Source organism: Pituophis catenifer, unplaced genomic scaffold (assembly GCF_029215685.1).
Source record: "Pituophis catenifer annectens isolate HBS135680 unplaced genomic scaffold, rPitCat1.0.hap2 SCAF_14, whole genome shotgun sequence".
NCBI lineage: Eukaryota > Metazoa > Chordata > Lepidosauria > Squamata > Colubridae > Pituophis > Pituophis catenifer.
Genome location: NW_027256894.1, coordinates 2,775,654 through 2,792,012, shown reverse-complemented (window position 1 = coordinate 2,792,012; position 16,359 = coordinate 2,775,654). Strand labels below are relative to the sequence as shown.

Genomic DNA, 16,359 nt, shown 5'->3' with positions numbered 1-16,359 from the left:
ACATGAGGACCAAAGAGGAGGTCACGGCTGCATTATAGGTTGTCAGAATCTGTTGTCCCTCAGCATATTTAGTGTTCATTCCAGCCTGATAATCAAGGTGGCTTTATTCACATCTTGGGCTCAGCTGACAGTAGAAGGAGGAGGAGGAGAACTGTTTGAATGTGCTGGATTTCATACACCCCCTTTCCGATAGATGGATCCAGCTGCTTGGTAGGATACTAAATACTCCAAGCCTCCTCCTTCAGATTTTAGAGTTGCCTTTGTTCTTTCCCGTAAATTGAAATATTACAGATATTTTAAAAGAGGATTCTCATTTGAAGGAAGCGAAGGGGTTGGATTTTAATGCCTTTGCTGATAAATTTGTCCACTCCCCATTTTACGTATTTTTTTCCTGATTTATACATAGGATGATTAGTGCTAAATGAGGAATAATTACCTGCTTTATTTGTGCTTTGGCCCTAACAAGTTGTTTTGTCTGACAGCTGGTGAATTCCATAGCAAAGACCTACGTCGGGACGAATGCATATATGGCAGTAAGTAAATTTATGAAGATGCTTTGGTTTAAATTAAAACTTCAGTTTTGTCTTCTTGATTAGTTTCTCTACTATTTCTCCAATTGCCAAGTAAAGAAGATCTGTTTGATACATAACACATACATGAAAATAACAGAATGGCATAGAAATTTACGATTAAGCTCTTGGACTCGGATTCCCCCACCTCCACCCCAAAATCAAGAGCAGCTTCCTTTCAGCCCTGGAGCATCCTGGTAGACCTTGATGCCATCCTATTTTTGGAGGATAAAACGAGAGGAGACCCCCACCCATGGTTGAATATTGAGAGAAAAGTGAGGAAATGGATGGAGGGACAGATGGATGGAGGGACAGACAGACAGACAGCTGAAAAGGGATGTAATAAATAAGGCACACAAACAGAATTTCTCTACATGCACTATGACAATGACAGCAGCCTCTAAAATAAATAAATAAGTAAGTAAGTAAGTAAGTAAGTAAGTAAGTAAGTAAGTAAGTAAGTAAGTAAGAATAATAAAATGCCCAGCTCTTCTGCTACACTATGTGTGTGTGTATATAAAAACATGGGCCCCCCAAAATGAAGTCAAGGTAGTTCAAAGTTCTTTATCCATAGAGGTCCTGGGAAGGTTCTTTGCTATAGCATGAAACTTACTCATCTGACCAAACTTTCCTTAACCAAACGGTCTAAAGAAGCTGCTTCCGTCTCTGAAACGCATCATAATGCTGGAAAGCGCTATGGAAATAATGTGCTCTAGGATGACATGAAACCAAGGGCAGATTGTTCTTGCTTGCCTTCAGAAATTGACAGGTTGAAAAGGTATCACATGTGGCCTCCGTTCCATGTACATGGCTGATTGAAGAGGGGTGGCAGTAACCTTTGATGCTCCTTTAGCAGAGATTGTGGGCCTTAAATCGGAACCATCTGCTCCTGAGGTCCATGGCTAATCTAGTGAACCCTTCAGGTTCTGGAACCTCAAGAGGACAGGTCTACCTTGGTGCTTAATTGACAGGCAATATGTGGGGGTGATCTTGCTTGATTCTTTTTCTCTGCTGATCAAACCTGCTCTCTTCCTACTTTGGCACACAGGCCAAGGTTTAAGATGCTTCAGGGAAAGAAAGTTATGAGCTCCACATTACAACAAGCCATTATGTGGTTTCTTGGTGTAGCTTGAATATTGTTTGAATTTGGACAGCAGTGTGGGTCTTACACCATCGTTTGTGGCTTACGGTGCTGTGCAGACACAGATAACTGTGATTTATTTATTAAAGCACTTAAAACCATATGATGCTTGATCCCAATCAGGATGAAGTTTTGTCATAAATGGCCTTTGGGCAAACTAATGAAGGTACTCTTAGTAGTGATTCCGAATAAAAACAGGCGAGGGCATCAATGCACCAGGTGCAGCCACCACCTTCACGGGAGGGATGAAGTCCATGCAGGACCTTTCCTACTATTTACTTTCTGCCCAAAGAGGGAATCTTTCCCAGGTTCTTTCTTCTTATGCAAACAAGAATATGGAGAATCTCAATTGATGGTCGTCTTGAGATAAAGGTTTCTATACAGGGTCCTTGACTTATGAGCACAATTGAGCCTATAATTTATGCTTCTAAGTGAGACAGTTGTTAAGTGAGTTTTGGCCCATTTTACGACCTATCTTGCCACAGTTGTTAAGTGAATCATGGCAGCTGTAAACTTAGTTAAGTTATTAAGTGAATTCAGTTTACCCATTACCCACTGACTTTGCTTTGCTTGATGACCCAAGGACACTGCAACATAACGTCATTGTCGAAGTGTGAATCAGCCTCGTTCCCCCCCTGGGGAAACTGTAATTAATTAGAGGTGAATGAATCTTGTTTTCCATGCTGTATACTTTCAAAGAAAGAAAACCCGAATGTATTCTAAGAAACATTTTATTATAAAAGTAAAAAAAACTAGCTAACTACATCGTTACCAGACAAAGGAAAAAGATCAGGAAGTTAGGAAAAAAATGTAGACATGCGCAGTAGTCCAATGTCTCACAAGACCAGTTTTATCTCTATTGCTACAGATAAGTTTTCTGGCCAGGCTACCATAAGTCTTAGGATGGAAGCTCAGCTGGCAAACACTTAACGCAGTGACAGTCATAACTGTGAGTCAGTTGCCAACTGTCTGAATTTTGATCGCGTGTTCATGAGGATGCTGCAATGGTTGTGTGAAAAATGAGTAGAAGTCATTTTTTTCAGTGATGTTGTAACTTTGAACAGTCATTAAATGAACTGTTGTAAGTGGAGGACTACCTGTATCTATCTTACCTTATTCTGATTTTTGTCTCTCTCTTTCTTAATTTTTAAGTGAGGGCAGTAGAATGTATGAAGAAGCTCCAATGTCCTTGTCCTGGGCAAGCACTCTGCTGAAAGGCTTGGTCTAACTTTGGACTCCAAAACACTAAGCACCCTCTTCAAAAGAGAAGAGACTTCAAATCATTCATTTTCCTCATCTCCTCTTCTTGTTGGCCTTAAATAGCAGTAGTAATTAAATTGTATTATTTCTTTTAATGTACGAACCTCGATTACACATCCATTTCCCAGGTGTGTCTTAAAGAAATTACTTTCTTCATACTGTTTATGGATGACTGTGACACATCCATCTGCTAATTGAAAAAGCAGAGGATTAAAGATGTGAGATGTTTCTTCAGTTCTTCCGTTCTTAAATGTCCTTTGTGTTTAACATAATTTGTTTCATCTAAGTTCTTATTTTGGGGAGGTGGGTTGAATCTTGAAAGAAAAAACATGTATATCACTCAGGGAAGCCAGAGAATGTATCCCATTCCATCTGTTGCCATCAGGCTGAGATTGAAAAATCTTACTTTTTTGGAGTCTTCGTGCCAACCAGAAGTTCAGAATGCTGACATGGGACTGAATAAAATACAGACTTCAAGACTGGTTGGGAGTTCTCTTCCTTTAGAGGCTCCTAACCAAACCTAGGGGGACGGACATGATAGTGGTATTCCAGTATTTGAGGGGCTCCCACAGAGAAGAGGGAGTCAGCCTCTTTTCCAAAGCACCAGAAACCAAGACAAGAAACAATGGATGGAAAATAATCAAGAAGAGAAGCAAACCTGGAATTAAGGAGAAATTTCCTAACAATGAGAACAATCAATCAGTGGAACAGAAGTTGCCTTCAGAAGTTGTGGGTGCTCCATCACTGGAGGCTTTTAAGAAGAGACTGGACAGCTGCTTGTCTGAAATTGTATAGGGTCTCCTCCTTCAGCAGGGGGCTGGATTAGAAGCCCTCCAAGGTCCCTTCCAGCTCTCTATTCTGACCCTTTCCAGTGTGCCCTCGGCCTCCATCTGTGACCAGAAGTCCCTTCATGAAACATGTCCAGGGAGCTGCACACCTCAAAAACATGCTTCCTTCTGCAGTTCTTTTACAGACGTGAATGAGGGGAAGCCCATGTGCCAACTACCTCGCAGCAGCTGCTTTCAGGCATTTACAGAGCGACATCTCAAATGTTGGGCAGTCGACCTGCTGTTGCCCTGGATGTGAGCAACTTGAAAACGTTGCTTAGGACAGGGGTCTCCAACCTTGGCAACTTTAAGACTTGGGGACTTCAACTCCCAGAATTCCTCAGCCAGCTTTGCAATTCTGGAAGTTGAAGTCCACAAGTCTTAAAGTTGCCAAGGTTGGAGACCCCTGGCTTAGGAGGTTGAAAATGCTTTGGCCAACCTTCTGCCGTTTCAGCAAAGTATCAGCGGTTGGCTTTGGGGGAAACGAGGTTTAAGCAACTGGACTGCAGACACAATGCTGTGAAATTGGCCACATAAGCTTGCTCCTCAATATCATTCTTTGCTTATCATTGTACAGACAGTCCTCGGACATATGACCACAGTTGAGCCCAAAACTTCTGTTGCTATGCGAGACATTTGTTAAGTGAGTTTTGTTCCATTTCATGACCTTTCTTGCCAGAGTTGTTAAGTGAATCACTGCAGTTGTTCAGTTAGCAACACGATTGTTAAGTAAACCTGACTTCCCCATTGACTTTGCTTGTCAGAAGGTCATAAAAGGAGATCATGTGACCCCAGGATGCTGCGATTGTCATAAATCAGTTGCCAAGCATCTGAATTTTGATCATGTGACCATGGAGATGCTGCCAATGGTTGTAAGTGTGAGAAAAACGGTCATAAGTCACTTTTTCAGTGATGATGTTCCTTTGAACCGTCACTAAATGAACTGTTGTAAGTTGAGGACTACCTGTACGTCTGGCAGCAAGCAATTCAAAGGGTGCCAAAAAATGCTGAGCCTTGCATGGAAGTTGCAAGGACAGAGCATGGATCCAAAGCAACTCTTTTGGTTAGAAGTATCTGAAAGCTGATGAGATGTCCAACAAGAACACCAAAGCTTTTCTGGATTTTGGAGATCCAGGGACCAGGCAAGACGGGTTTGTTATTTCCCAGCTCTGGGCTGGTGAAGGCCTTGCTAGGCTGTCTCCTCATGAGCCTTTGACTTCTCCAGTGAGCATCATGGTCACTGGAGTAGGCAGAGGAGGAGGAGGACGCTGCAAGCCAGGGAGGTTGAGAGTGGGCATCAGCTGCGACTCATGGCACAGAGAGCAGGGAAGTCATGACACAGGCTGCCAGCTGGATCTCAGCAGAACCTGAAGAGACCCAAATCCAGATCCTAAACTGATTGGAATTCACATTCCCGAGCGCCCTGCCCTGCTCTGGTATCTCTGCAGGTGGCTGCTTGCGGGAGGTTTAAGCCTCTCTCCCGTCTCGAAGGCAACGACTTAAAGGCTTTTCTGTTCAGTGTTTTTTACTTAACATTTACTTGGCGCTAAAAGCTCTTGACCTGGGATTAACAGCTTCAAGGACTTACTTGTTGGGTACGTTGAACTGTCACTAATTTGGACCCATTTGTTTTCCTCTAAAGGTTTCTGGGCTTTGTAGGAGCCTGGGAGGAGTTGTACAAGGTGCCTCAACTAGACAGGTGCATTAACAGCACAGTGGGAAGGAAGTTCTTGCCTCCTCATCTTATTGTTGCATTTCACACCGCACCTGACCTCAGCAATGCACACAGCCCCGGCTTCTAAATTCAGGAGTGATTGACTATTTGGCATCCCTGGCTGACTCAAAGGGTATTAAACTGTCCCGTAATTGGTGTGAGGTTGCCGTCCACATTAGCTCTGGAGCATTTAAAAGGAAGCTGGGTTCTTGCTTGCTTAATGCAGGCAGGCAGTTACAACACCTACTTGGAGTCCGGGAGGAGATGGAGGAGGAGGCGGGGAATGATGTTCTGAGTGGCTCCATGTATTTTACTGTCATTGAAGACTGCATATAATTAAGTAGGCTTTAAATCTATGGAGATTCTCAGTCATCCAGGTCATGGTTGTCCCAAAGGTGCTTTTTCAAGAGGCAACTGGACTTCCACATTTGGACAGAGAGGGCCGCTGGTTTGAAAGAGGGGTCAAAGAGGCCATCTATGTCAAAATTGAACAGCCTTCTCTTAACAGAGGGGGAGGGATACGACATCATCTGTCTCCAATCTACAACACAGTCCTTTCAACAGTTCCAAAAAGGCACACCCATTTGCACCACCCAGGTGACCCTGAGGACACAGATAAACCTCCAGGTGGCCTTAACGACTCGCCAAAAGGATGCAAATGACCAGCTGTCTGCAAGGAGTATCAGTCCTTCCATTCCCCACCAACCAGTCAGAGCTGAAGAAGCTTCTTGGATGAGAAGCGAAACGTCTTTCAAGGAAAAACCAGAAAGTCCAGTTGCCTCCTGAAAAAGCACCTTTGGGACAATGAGGTTGCAACCTGAGCAGACGTTGCTCATACAATTGGAGGATTCTTATACTGCTTCTAGGGGCCTCTCGGGAAGTTCTTTAAATACAGAGTTCCTCAGCCAGCGAAGACAGTGTCGCTGGCTGAGGAACTCTGGGAGTTGAAGTCCACAAGCCTTAAAGTTGCCAAGGTTGGAGACCCCTGATCCAGAGCACACTTGGTCAAAGAGACAGAGAATGGGGGGATGGGAGCCCAGAAGCCCTTGGTCGACGGGAGTGTCGTAGATTTTATAGGCCTGTGATGGCAAACCTATGACACGCATGCCAGAGGTGGCATGCAGAGCCTTCTCTGCTGGCACACACGCCGTTGCCCCAGGTCAGATCTCTGTGGCATTTCTTTCGTGAGCTTCTGTTTCTCTGCAAACAATAAAACAGAAAAAGATCTTACCTCTTCCAGCGCTGCTGGTGTTGGGATGCCCTGCCTCCTGCCCGCCAGCTGGTCTTCAGGTCTCTGCTGCGTGTGTGCGCATGTCCATGCATGCGTTCATTCGTGCGTGTTCACCTTTCAGTTTGGGCATGCATGCACGCGCAGTTTGGGCACTCGGTGTCTAAAAGGTTCGCCACCACTGTTATAGACAGTCCTCAATTTATGAGCACGATTGGGACCAGATTTTCCACTGGTAAGCAAGGTGGCTGTTCAGTGAGCTGTGCTTGATTTTTGTCACAGCTAATTAAGCAAATCACACAGTTGTTAAGCGAATCCAGCTTCCCACGTTGACTTCCTTGTTGGAAGCTGGCTGGGAAGGTCCCAAAATGGCAATCGAGTGACCCCAAGATGCCACAACCATCATCTATACGTGCCGATTATTAATTTTGATCATGTGACCATGGGGGATGCTTACAGTGGCCGAAGGTTAGTCGTAAGTCGCTTTGTTTCAGGGCCGTTATTGTAACTCTGATCAATTGCTAAATGAATGGCGGTCAGTTGAGGAGTACCTGTATGGAGGACAGGTGTTCTTGAGTTGTTGAGATTGAAAGGGTTGCAGAAGGGATGCTTTGTCTGACCCAGGTGCTGCTCCAGTGGTAACTTCAGAGATATCTTTGCCCAGCATGTTAAGCTGCATTATGCCAGAGGACAAGGAGAGGGTGAGATGAGAGCGCCTTTCCTAAAGTGTGTAAGGCCACACCTAGAATACTGCATCCAGTTTGGGTCACCACGCCATAAAAAAGATGTTGAGAATCTAGAAAGAGTGCAGAGAAGAGCAACCAGGATGATGAGGGGACTGGAGGCTAAAACATACGATGAACGGTTGCAGGAACTGGGCATGGCTAGTCTAGTGAAGAGAAGGACCAGGGGAGACATGATAGCAGTCTTCCAATATTTGAGGGGCTGCCACAGAGAGGAGGGACTCAAGCTATTTTCCAAAGCACCCGAAGGCCAGACAAGGAATAATGGATGGAAACTGACCAAGGAGAGATTCAACCTGGAAATAAGGAGAAATTTTCTGACAAGTGAGAATAATCAACCAGAGGAACAGAAGTTGCCTTCAGAAGTTGTGGGAGCTTCATCACTGGAAGCTTTCAAAGAAGAGACTGGACTGTCATCTGTCAGAAATGGGTCTGCTTGGGTGGGGGGGTTGGACTAGATGACCTACAAGGTCCCTTCCAACTCTGTTAATCTGCATCCGAGAGCTCCTGCCACAATCTCACAGCTTTAAGCTTCACATTCACCGGGCTTCTGGGTTTTGGGATGCAGGTGAATCTCTTCAAGCACTTCCTTGGGGGTACCGAGGCACAGGGGAGAGGGGTCTGTTCTCAGGTGCATAATGGCCTACGGCTTAGCCTCCACATTCTGCCGAAGCAGCAGGGGGAATCAAAATTAAAATTTGCTGGTATTAATTAGTACCGTAAATGGAGGCAATAAATGCCTTTAGGCACTTCATGAATGTTTGAAACGCGGGTTTTTGTTTCTTGCATAATTTACAGGCTATCATGCTACTATTTCTTGGCATTTCATTAGGTTCAACTGTCCCCTTCCTCTGTTTGTTTTTAACAGCCAGAACGAATTTCCGGAGAACAGTACGGCATTCATTCTGACGTTTGGAGTCTAGGAATTTCCTTCATGGAGGTGGGTGTCTTACCTGTTATTTTGTTGTTGTTGTTTACCCCCCAAAATAACACCTTTAATTCTGAACTGCAAATGAAACAACTATCAAAAAAGAGCCTTTCATCAGCCTTTGGCTGGGAGAAGAACCGTCAGGCTGGTTCTTCTCTGTGATGATGTCCAGGTCTTCATTCTTAGTTGCTCCCCGGTCTCTTCTAAGAAGAGAAATTATCTGAATGAGGGTTTGTAGAGGATTTGCCAAGTCTTGGGTTGCACTGCTGAGATATATGTCTAGGGAGATTCTCAGTCATCCAGGTCATACTTGTCCCAAAGGGGCTTTTTCAAGAGGCAACTGGACTTTGTTTTTCCTTGAAGACATTTCACTTCTCATCCAAGAAGCTTTTTCAGTTCTGAACTGAACCTGGATGACTGAGAATCTCCATTGACCTGTTCCTGTGCAATTCCTGTAGGTGATTTGCTTTTCTGATCCCCTTTTGCTTTCAAATGTGTATGTGAAAGACTCCAGGTCTCCTGCAGTTCTTTAGCCACAGAGCGAGGCCCTGGCACCCTATGGGGAAGAGAGGGGGCCTAAGGCTGGTTGCTCTCAGGTTCCCTTCCAGCAGAGGATTTCTGTCCAGCCTGCTTGTCAGTCTTCCTCCTTGAATGCCAAGTTGGTGAATCAGAGACTGAATCTGGGGAAATGGTCCAGCCTGGCTCCTCTCTGAAGTCTGATTTGGGGACAAGTGAGGCCGTCCCCAGCTCTGTCCACTTGGGCTTTCCACAAGTACAAGCAAGACTTGTGGGGTCAAGAGGCAACAGTTGTGATTGTCATCCGAGTTGGGCAATTGTGGCTGGTTGCAATGCAGGGTCAGCCCAATCAGTCCAGGCAGACTTTTCTCCAGATTTTTTTCTCTTCTTTAATAGATGTTTTGCTTTGGGTGATGTGGTTTATTTTTGGCGTGTTAAAGGGATTTCATGAACTTTTAAATTTTGCCTGCATTTTTATGCCTGGCTATATTAAGCATGGCTTTTTAATGAAAACCTGGTATTTAATTCACCAATGAATAGGAATGGAGAAAATCCATTTGTCCCAATGCTGAGTGCTAGGCTGTATTTCTTTGACATGTCCTGTATATGGCAGGGGCTTCTGGGTGACAGAGGAAGATCTTTGACTGGGATTTGAACATTGCTTGGTCAGGACTAATTGCTGGATCCAGCTTTGTGTGAAAGTTCATATTTAGAGTATTTGTTTTGTGAAGATTTGCTAGCATACTGGATGGAGCTTATATCCCCAGGCCTTCGTCTCCATAAAGCATTTTGGAAGGTTTTCCTTCCACTCTCAGATGCATTGACCATCTATGATATGGGAACTCTTTAGGAAAGGGGGCCTCAGGTGGCCAAGCAATTGTTTTCTTGCTTCTGGCTGACTGTGACTTTGGTTTCCTAGCCTGGCCGTGGCACTCCTTGTTCTACCTCATATCATAGCTGGGATGTCTCAAAGATGCTTTCTCCTGGACTTTCTCCACGCCATGCATATATGGACTCCCCAAAATCCACAAAGAGGGAACTCCACTCAGACCAATTGTCAGCTGCATCAACTCCTTCTCTTATAACATTGCAAAACATCTAACCACTTTATTAGGTCCTCTGATTGGCAACACCCATCACATTAACAATTCACAGGACTTTGTTAGCAAAGTTTAAAAAACTCTGATTTGTTATGATGTGACTTCACTCTTCATCTGCATTCCCACATCTGAAGCTCTTATGGTAGTGAAGAAACGACTGATACAAGTCAGCACATTAGGCGACAGAACCAACCTCAGCCCAGAGCCACATATGTGCCATGTTGGACTTCTGCCTGGTCACTGCTACCAATTCAAGAAAGTCCAGTTGCCTTTTGAAGAAGCACCTTTGGGTCAACCATGACCTGGTTGACTGAGAATCTCCATAGACATAATTGTGATGGAAAAATGGGAGGGAGCTTCCTCTTCCTCTGTCCCCACCCCACAGTAATAACCCAACAACCACAGGTTGATCTTCCAGGGTTGTGATGGAGGGGGAAAAGCCCCGTTACGGTTGACAAGGGAGGTCTCACTTATTCTCTCTCCTTACACAGTCACCCAATTCTCCTCGTGCCTTGTCTGTCTCCCAAGTCAGAGGCCTGGAACAGTTTGTCTCTCTGCTTTGTTAATTGGTGTGTCATCTCCTCCTCCGAGACTTCCCTTCAGCATGATCGCTGTTTTATTGGAGTGATTTGAGTGACGTGTTAAACGGGCAAAGTGAGGGGAAATGTGTTGCAGAAGGCGAGGTGGCTCTCTCCCAAGTCACCCAAGGTCATGGCTATTAAAGACGCGCTGCCTGCTAATGCTCAGATGGGTCGGGGACCATTCGGGGAGGACCTGAAGTTGAGGCTGGAATTTCCAGATCCCTCTGGAATCTGAACAGTTCCATTTTTGGTTCACTAGGTAGCAAAAGCTGAAGAGGTTCTTTCCAATGTATGTTTTACTGGGGAAAAGACTGTGGTTTTAAAATAGGATGCAGTCTTTTCCTCTCCTGTTGTGATATTCATACATTCTTTGGAACTTATTTATTGTTCTCATTCATTCTTTTCGAGAAACTAATCTCTGAGTTCCCAGGTGAAGATCCTGGTCTGATTCTTTTGTTGAGTTGTGGATCAAAAATCATGAGGCAGCTTAATTAAGCCAAGAGTTGGATAAATTCAACTTCCAACCTGTAGCTGATGATCCCTCCTGAACAAGCAGTGAGATGTTTTGTGTGTAAATGACAACTGAGATTCAAACAAAAATGTAAATTAGGTGGTTAAAATGAAGGTGCTAACAGCTAATTTAAAATCCATATATATAAAAGCGAAAACCACTCACATCGTAATCATGAAATCTCCAGAACCGTAAAGCCTACAAACTTGAAATTTGCAACGTATGTTCCTCTTGGCTTCTAGGTGCTCACTAAGAAAGGATTTTTCGAAATGACCATCAGAGCATTAGTATTTCCTATATTATTATTAACACGCTCTGATGCTAAGGAGTTCTCCTCCTCCTCCCCACCTGAAAAGAAATCTGTTCCAAATGCAAAACACAAGCAGAGGAGAGGAGTTTCACTTTCAGTTTTACTTTCACAGCAGTAACCAGGGGATAGGATAGTGGAGACTTCTGTGGGGCAGGGCTGAGGGAGAGAAGGGGATAGGCTAGGGGAGGCCTCTGTGCGGCAAAGCTGAGGGAGAAAAGAGGAGAGGAGAGGCCGATTGTAACTACTTATTAATTTTCAAGCTGTGTCAATTTATCAAGCCCCATCACATAGTTTCATAGTGAAGCATGGGTATCCAGCTAGTAAGTATATAAACTTGAGTAGACCACTTGGATCTTTGCAATTATCTGCAACTTACACAAAAGCATATATAAATAGAAAAATCAGTTGCAAATGAGAGCAAATGTTTGTATTAATGTAATTGCAACTTATAAGACGCCATGAATGTTCTTATTCAGCTTTAAGGGATTGAAAGCAGAGTGGGTTTTCCACCCAGAGAATCTAGATAAAGCTCATCCAAAGGTCTTTAATCTCCCCCTCCTTCATGCTTTTTGTTGCTCTTCTCTGCACTCTTTCCAGTTCATCCGTTAATTGTGACAATGAGAATTTGAAACAATATTCCATATTGTGGAATATTGACCTGTGCAGCATAGTACTTCCCTTAGAGCTTCATGTTGTAGATCTCTTTGGTGCAGCCCCAAACCACAACGGGCTCTTCTGGCAGCTGCAGCACTTTGCTAGCTAACACTTCATCTGCATCCACCAAGACACACAGATATTTCTCATGAGTGCAACCTCCAAGCCAGCTACCACCTATTCCATAACTCCGCATCTGGTTTTATCTGCCTAAATGCAGAACCTTAAATTTCTCACTACTGAAGAGTATTCCGTTGGATAGGGCCCAATGTTCAAGTCTATCAATACCTTTTGAACCCCAAGCCTTTCTTTTGAGATGTTGGCTCCCTTCCCTCCCTCCCTCCCTCCCTCCCTCCTTCCCCGGCTGTGTGTCAGTCGTAGATTTTATGGGCATCCCTTCCATGCCTTCTTCTGAAACATCTCTGAAGATGCTGAAGAGCATTTGAACCTTACCCTCTTTCATTTTGGATATCAAGTCTACTAATGATCAGCATTCTGTCTTGAAATGTACTTCTTGAAAGAAAAATACAACAAATATAAGGGGCAATGAGTTTCCTTTTTTCTGGTTCTATTAAAAGAGATTATGAAAGAAGAAGAAAAATGAGAACAAGATGTATCCTCTTTGGGGACCTGGTTATGAATCCTGTAATATTGTGCTGGGACTGGTATTTTTATCTCTGTGCTATAATAGCCCCAACAGCTTCTTGTCACAACTCTTTGGGATGTATTTGCCATTCCTCTGAAATCCAGCCATGGCATTGTTTTATTCATTTCTTTGCCCCTGCGTTCAGGCTCAGGTTGATAAACCAGAAGCCGTCTTTTGTGACCTCACTCATCTTCAAAGATGTGGCTACGATCCTGAAGAGTTGTAGTCTTAGTGTGGTTTTCTTCAGCATTTTCTGTCAAGCGCCAGGGAAATCAGAAGATTCAGGCAGTTCTAATGAGTATAAAGATTTATTGCAACTCTACAAGAATCTGAACTACTAATGGTCCAGGGAAATTAGCGGGAGATAAGAAAGGCATTCAAGCTAGACTGGACTTAGATCCCTTCTGGGTGCGCAGGGACTCATGAGTGATCACACGTTTGACCCTTCCCTCTGGCTCAGCCTGGTCATCTCTTACATTTTCAACAGTCAAATTTGGTGATTGACTGGCATCCCAACAGAAGCAGGCAGGGTTTTGCATCTCAGAAATGGCGTAGAGTTGATGCCCACAACTCTAGAGTGGCCTAGAATTGTTGTATTACTAGACCAGGTGACATGACTAGTAACCCTTTTGGTTCCGCTCCTGTAAACCTTAATCATGCGCTGCTCAACTCTAACTCTGCATCTGTTTCTGAAAGATAGGGAGGTCAGTATTAACTAATCCCATTTAAAGTAGCATTATTTCCTCATTCTTAGTCTAAAGATTTCAAGTAGTTGTTAATTGAACGCATTAGATGGATTTAGGCACATTTCAGTAGTTACGGTATGATTTGTTTTAAATTGCTTTAACTGTTTTCTCTACCACATTTTCAACTTTCCCCAGACTAATAAAAATCATCCTTTTATAACCAACTATCCAAGGAACCATCAGTGATTTGGTGGCTTTAAATCACTCTATTATAAGAGACAGACTAAAAAAAAATGTGGCAGCCTTTAAAAATACTTTTCAAATGAAATGCCTTATAGCTCGGAAGCCGTTCCTTCCTGTGACTTCAGGAGCCCTGAAAACAGCGTTTCTCAACTTTGCCAACTAGGAGATGTGTGGGCTTCAATTCCCAGAATTCTGGGAGTTGAAGTCCACCCAGGGGTGAAATCTAAAATTTGTTACTACCGGTTCTGTGGGCATGTCTTGGGGCGGGAAATGTGACTGGGTGGGCGTGGCCAACTTTTTTTATTATTATTATTTTTAAAAGCATTTTTTCTACAATCTTAAGAGGTTGCAGAAAAAAATGCTTTTAGAAGCCTCTGACGATCAGGCAACTCAGCTGGGATCCCAGAGGCTTTTAAAGGCATTTGTAGAAAAAATGCTTTTAAAAGCTTCTGACAATCCCAGCTGAACTGCACGATCATCAGAGGGTTTTTTTTTTTTTTTTTTTACTTTTAGAAGCATTTTTTCGGCCAAAAAGGTTGTAGAAAAAATGCTTTTAAAAGTAAAAAAAAAGCCTCTGATGATCGCGCGGCTCAGCTGAGCATGGGGGGGGCGCGCGCAGGGATTTTTGCTACCGGTTCTCCGAACCACCCGCCACCATCGCTAACGGATTGGGCGATCCGGTCCGAACCAGGAGCATTTCACCCCTGAGTCCACCCATGTTCAAGTTGCCAAGGTTGAGAAACGCTGCTTTGGAGGTACTTTTCCATCTCTTCACCAGGATTTTGTCCCCACTTCTCAACTCAGTTCCAGCTGATCGACACGTACATGAGACCCCCCCAGAAAGGGAAGGGGAAGGGAGGGCAGGAAGTGTGGTTGCCCAACAGCAACCCTGCAACTTTAGCTGATCTTGTATCCATACCTTGAAGGCATCAGCCATATCATATAAAACGGTGAAAAGACTGGTTGAAACAGAATTACGATATCCAAAAAAAGGGGATCAAATTGGATCACAGCCCTTACATCAGGGGTTCCCCAACCCCCAGGCTGTGGCCCATTACTAGGCTTTGAGCCTGTCAAAGATGACTGGCTTTCTTTGTTGCCTGCATCAACTTCCAGCCCACAGTTTGCCAAACAGAAACAGGTGGGGGGTTTGGTGAATTCCTAGGGTGGAGGGAGGCTAAGGAATGCATGAGAGCCTTCTTCCCCCAGAGAGGAGATACCCACCAAGGCCAGGTTCTCAGAGCTACCAGCCGGCACAGAACGTTTTCCCAAAACAAAAGTACTGAGTGTAATTGGTGGGCAATGAACTGTGGGCGGCCCAGGGGTGAAAATGGGGTTTTACCAATGGGGGGTTTTGTGGGAAAACCTTGACTTCTGCTGTGCCTAAATGGATCTTTCAATAAAGTTTTACTCTGGTAGTTCCTACATGCCAGGAGTTTCCAAATGGATCTGCGCATTCACGTGGTTGCCCGCTGCTCTCACCAAACCATCTGCCCCCCCCTCCAATCTGCAAAGTTGGAAAGATTGGAAATCTCTGCCTCACATCATTGACCAGACTATATTTTTCCATAAAATTAACACCGACAGCCATTTATTTGGCACAAAGGTGGCATATAAATAGCATGCTTTTTATTGTTGTTAAAAGATTATATTTTTATTCCAAACTGGATAATGTCATTTATTCTTATTTAGGAGTTATATTTCACCTAATTCAGGATAGATAGCAGCTTTATACATATGCCCCAATATGCTTTTTATTTATAACATTAATAAAACACTTCTTTGGATCCGAATTCCAAGACTGTGTAACAATACAGCTAACATATTTTTAAAAAACGATTAAAATATGGCAGAATAGTAGCATGAAGCAGTTGTGATGAAGAATAGCAATTAAAAATGATGAGACAAACAGAAAGAGGGTGTGAATTAAACTATCTTGATAAATAAAAGCATGAAAACCAGCTTCTCCCAACTCACATCTTTATGGAAACTAGTTAATGGAGCCATCTTGATCTATGAAGAATTCAGCAGTCAGAACTGGAGAATGCCTTGATAAGAAACTAGCATTTAAAACTGAGGAATACCTTGGTTGGAGCTGTGATGGATGAGTGGGTTATCTGTGTTCCACTAAAGGGCAGAAAGGTTAAGGATGTTGACTCAAAAAAACTAAGAACATTTGGAGTGAGATGTGTGAGGAAGTTGCCACTGGCAGGTAGCCTTCGACTTAATGACCTCAGTTGAGTCCAAAATTTCTGTTGCAAGGCAAGACATTTGTGAAATGAATTCTGCCCCATTGTATGACTTTTCTTGATACTGTTAAGTGAATCACTGCAGTTGTTATCTTAGAAACACAGCTGTGAAGTGAATCTGGATTCCCCATTGACTTTGTCAGAAGGTCGTAAAAAGTGGATCACATAACCCCTAGGATACTGCAATTGACATAAATATGAGTCAGTTGCCAAGTGTCTGAATTTTGATCACATGACCATGGGGCTCCTGCAATGGTCATAAGTGTGAAAAACGGTCATAAGTCACTTTCTTCAGTGCCATTGTAACCTTGAATGTTCACTATATGAATAGTTGTAAACCGAGGACTATTTTGTACGTACAAAAGAAAAGAGAGATGCGAATGTAGCTTGTAAAAATATGAATTATTCTGCTAGCTAGCACAGAGTTCCATACAGCTAATATCCCTGTCCCAC

At 43.6% G+C, this 16,359-nt stretch overlaps 1 protein-coding gene across 4 annotated transcripts in view; it reads left to right on the top strand.

Moving 5' to 3' along the window:
- The window catches only part of MAP2K5 (mitogen-activated protein kinase kinase 5), a 161,391-nt gene that overhangs the window by 70,827 nt on the left and 74,205 nt on the right, over window positions 1-16,359 (top strand). For 3 of the 4 annotated variants that reach the window (XM_070953371.1, XM_070953372.1, XM_070953373.1), the window contains exons 15-16: window positions 483-533; window positions 8,351-8,422. The exons of the other annotated variant lie outside the window; for it this stretch is intronic. In XM_070953371.1, coding sequence (XP_070809472.1) covers window positions 483-533; window positions 8,351-8,422 — 123 coding nt within the window. The remainder of the gene's footprint in view (window positions 1-482; window positions 534-8,350; window positions 8,423-16,359) is intronic. 4 annotated transcript variants of the gene reach the window in all.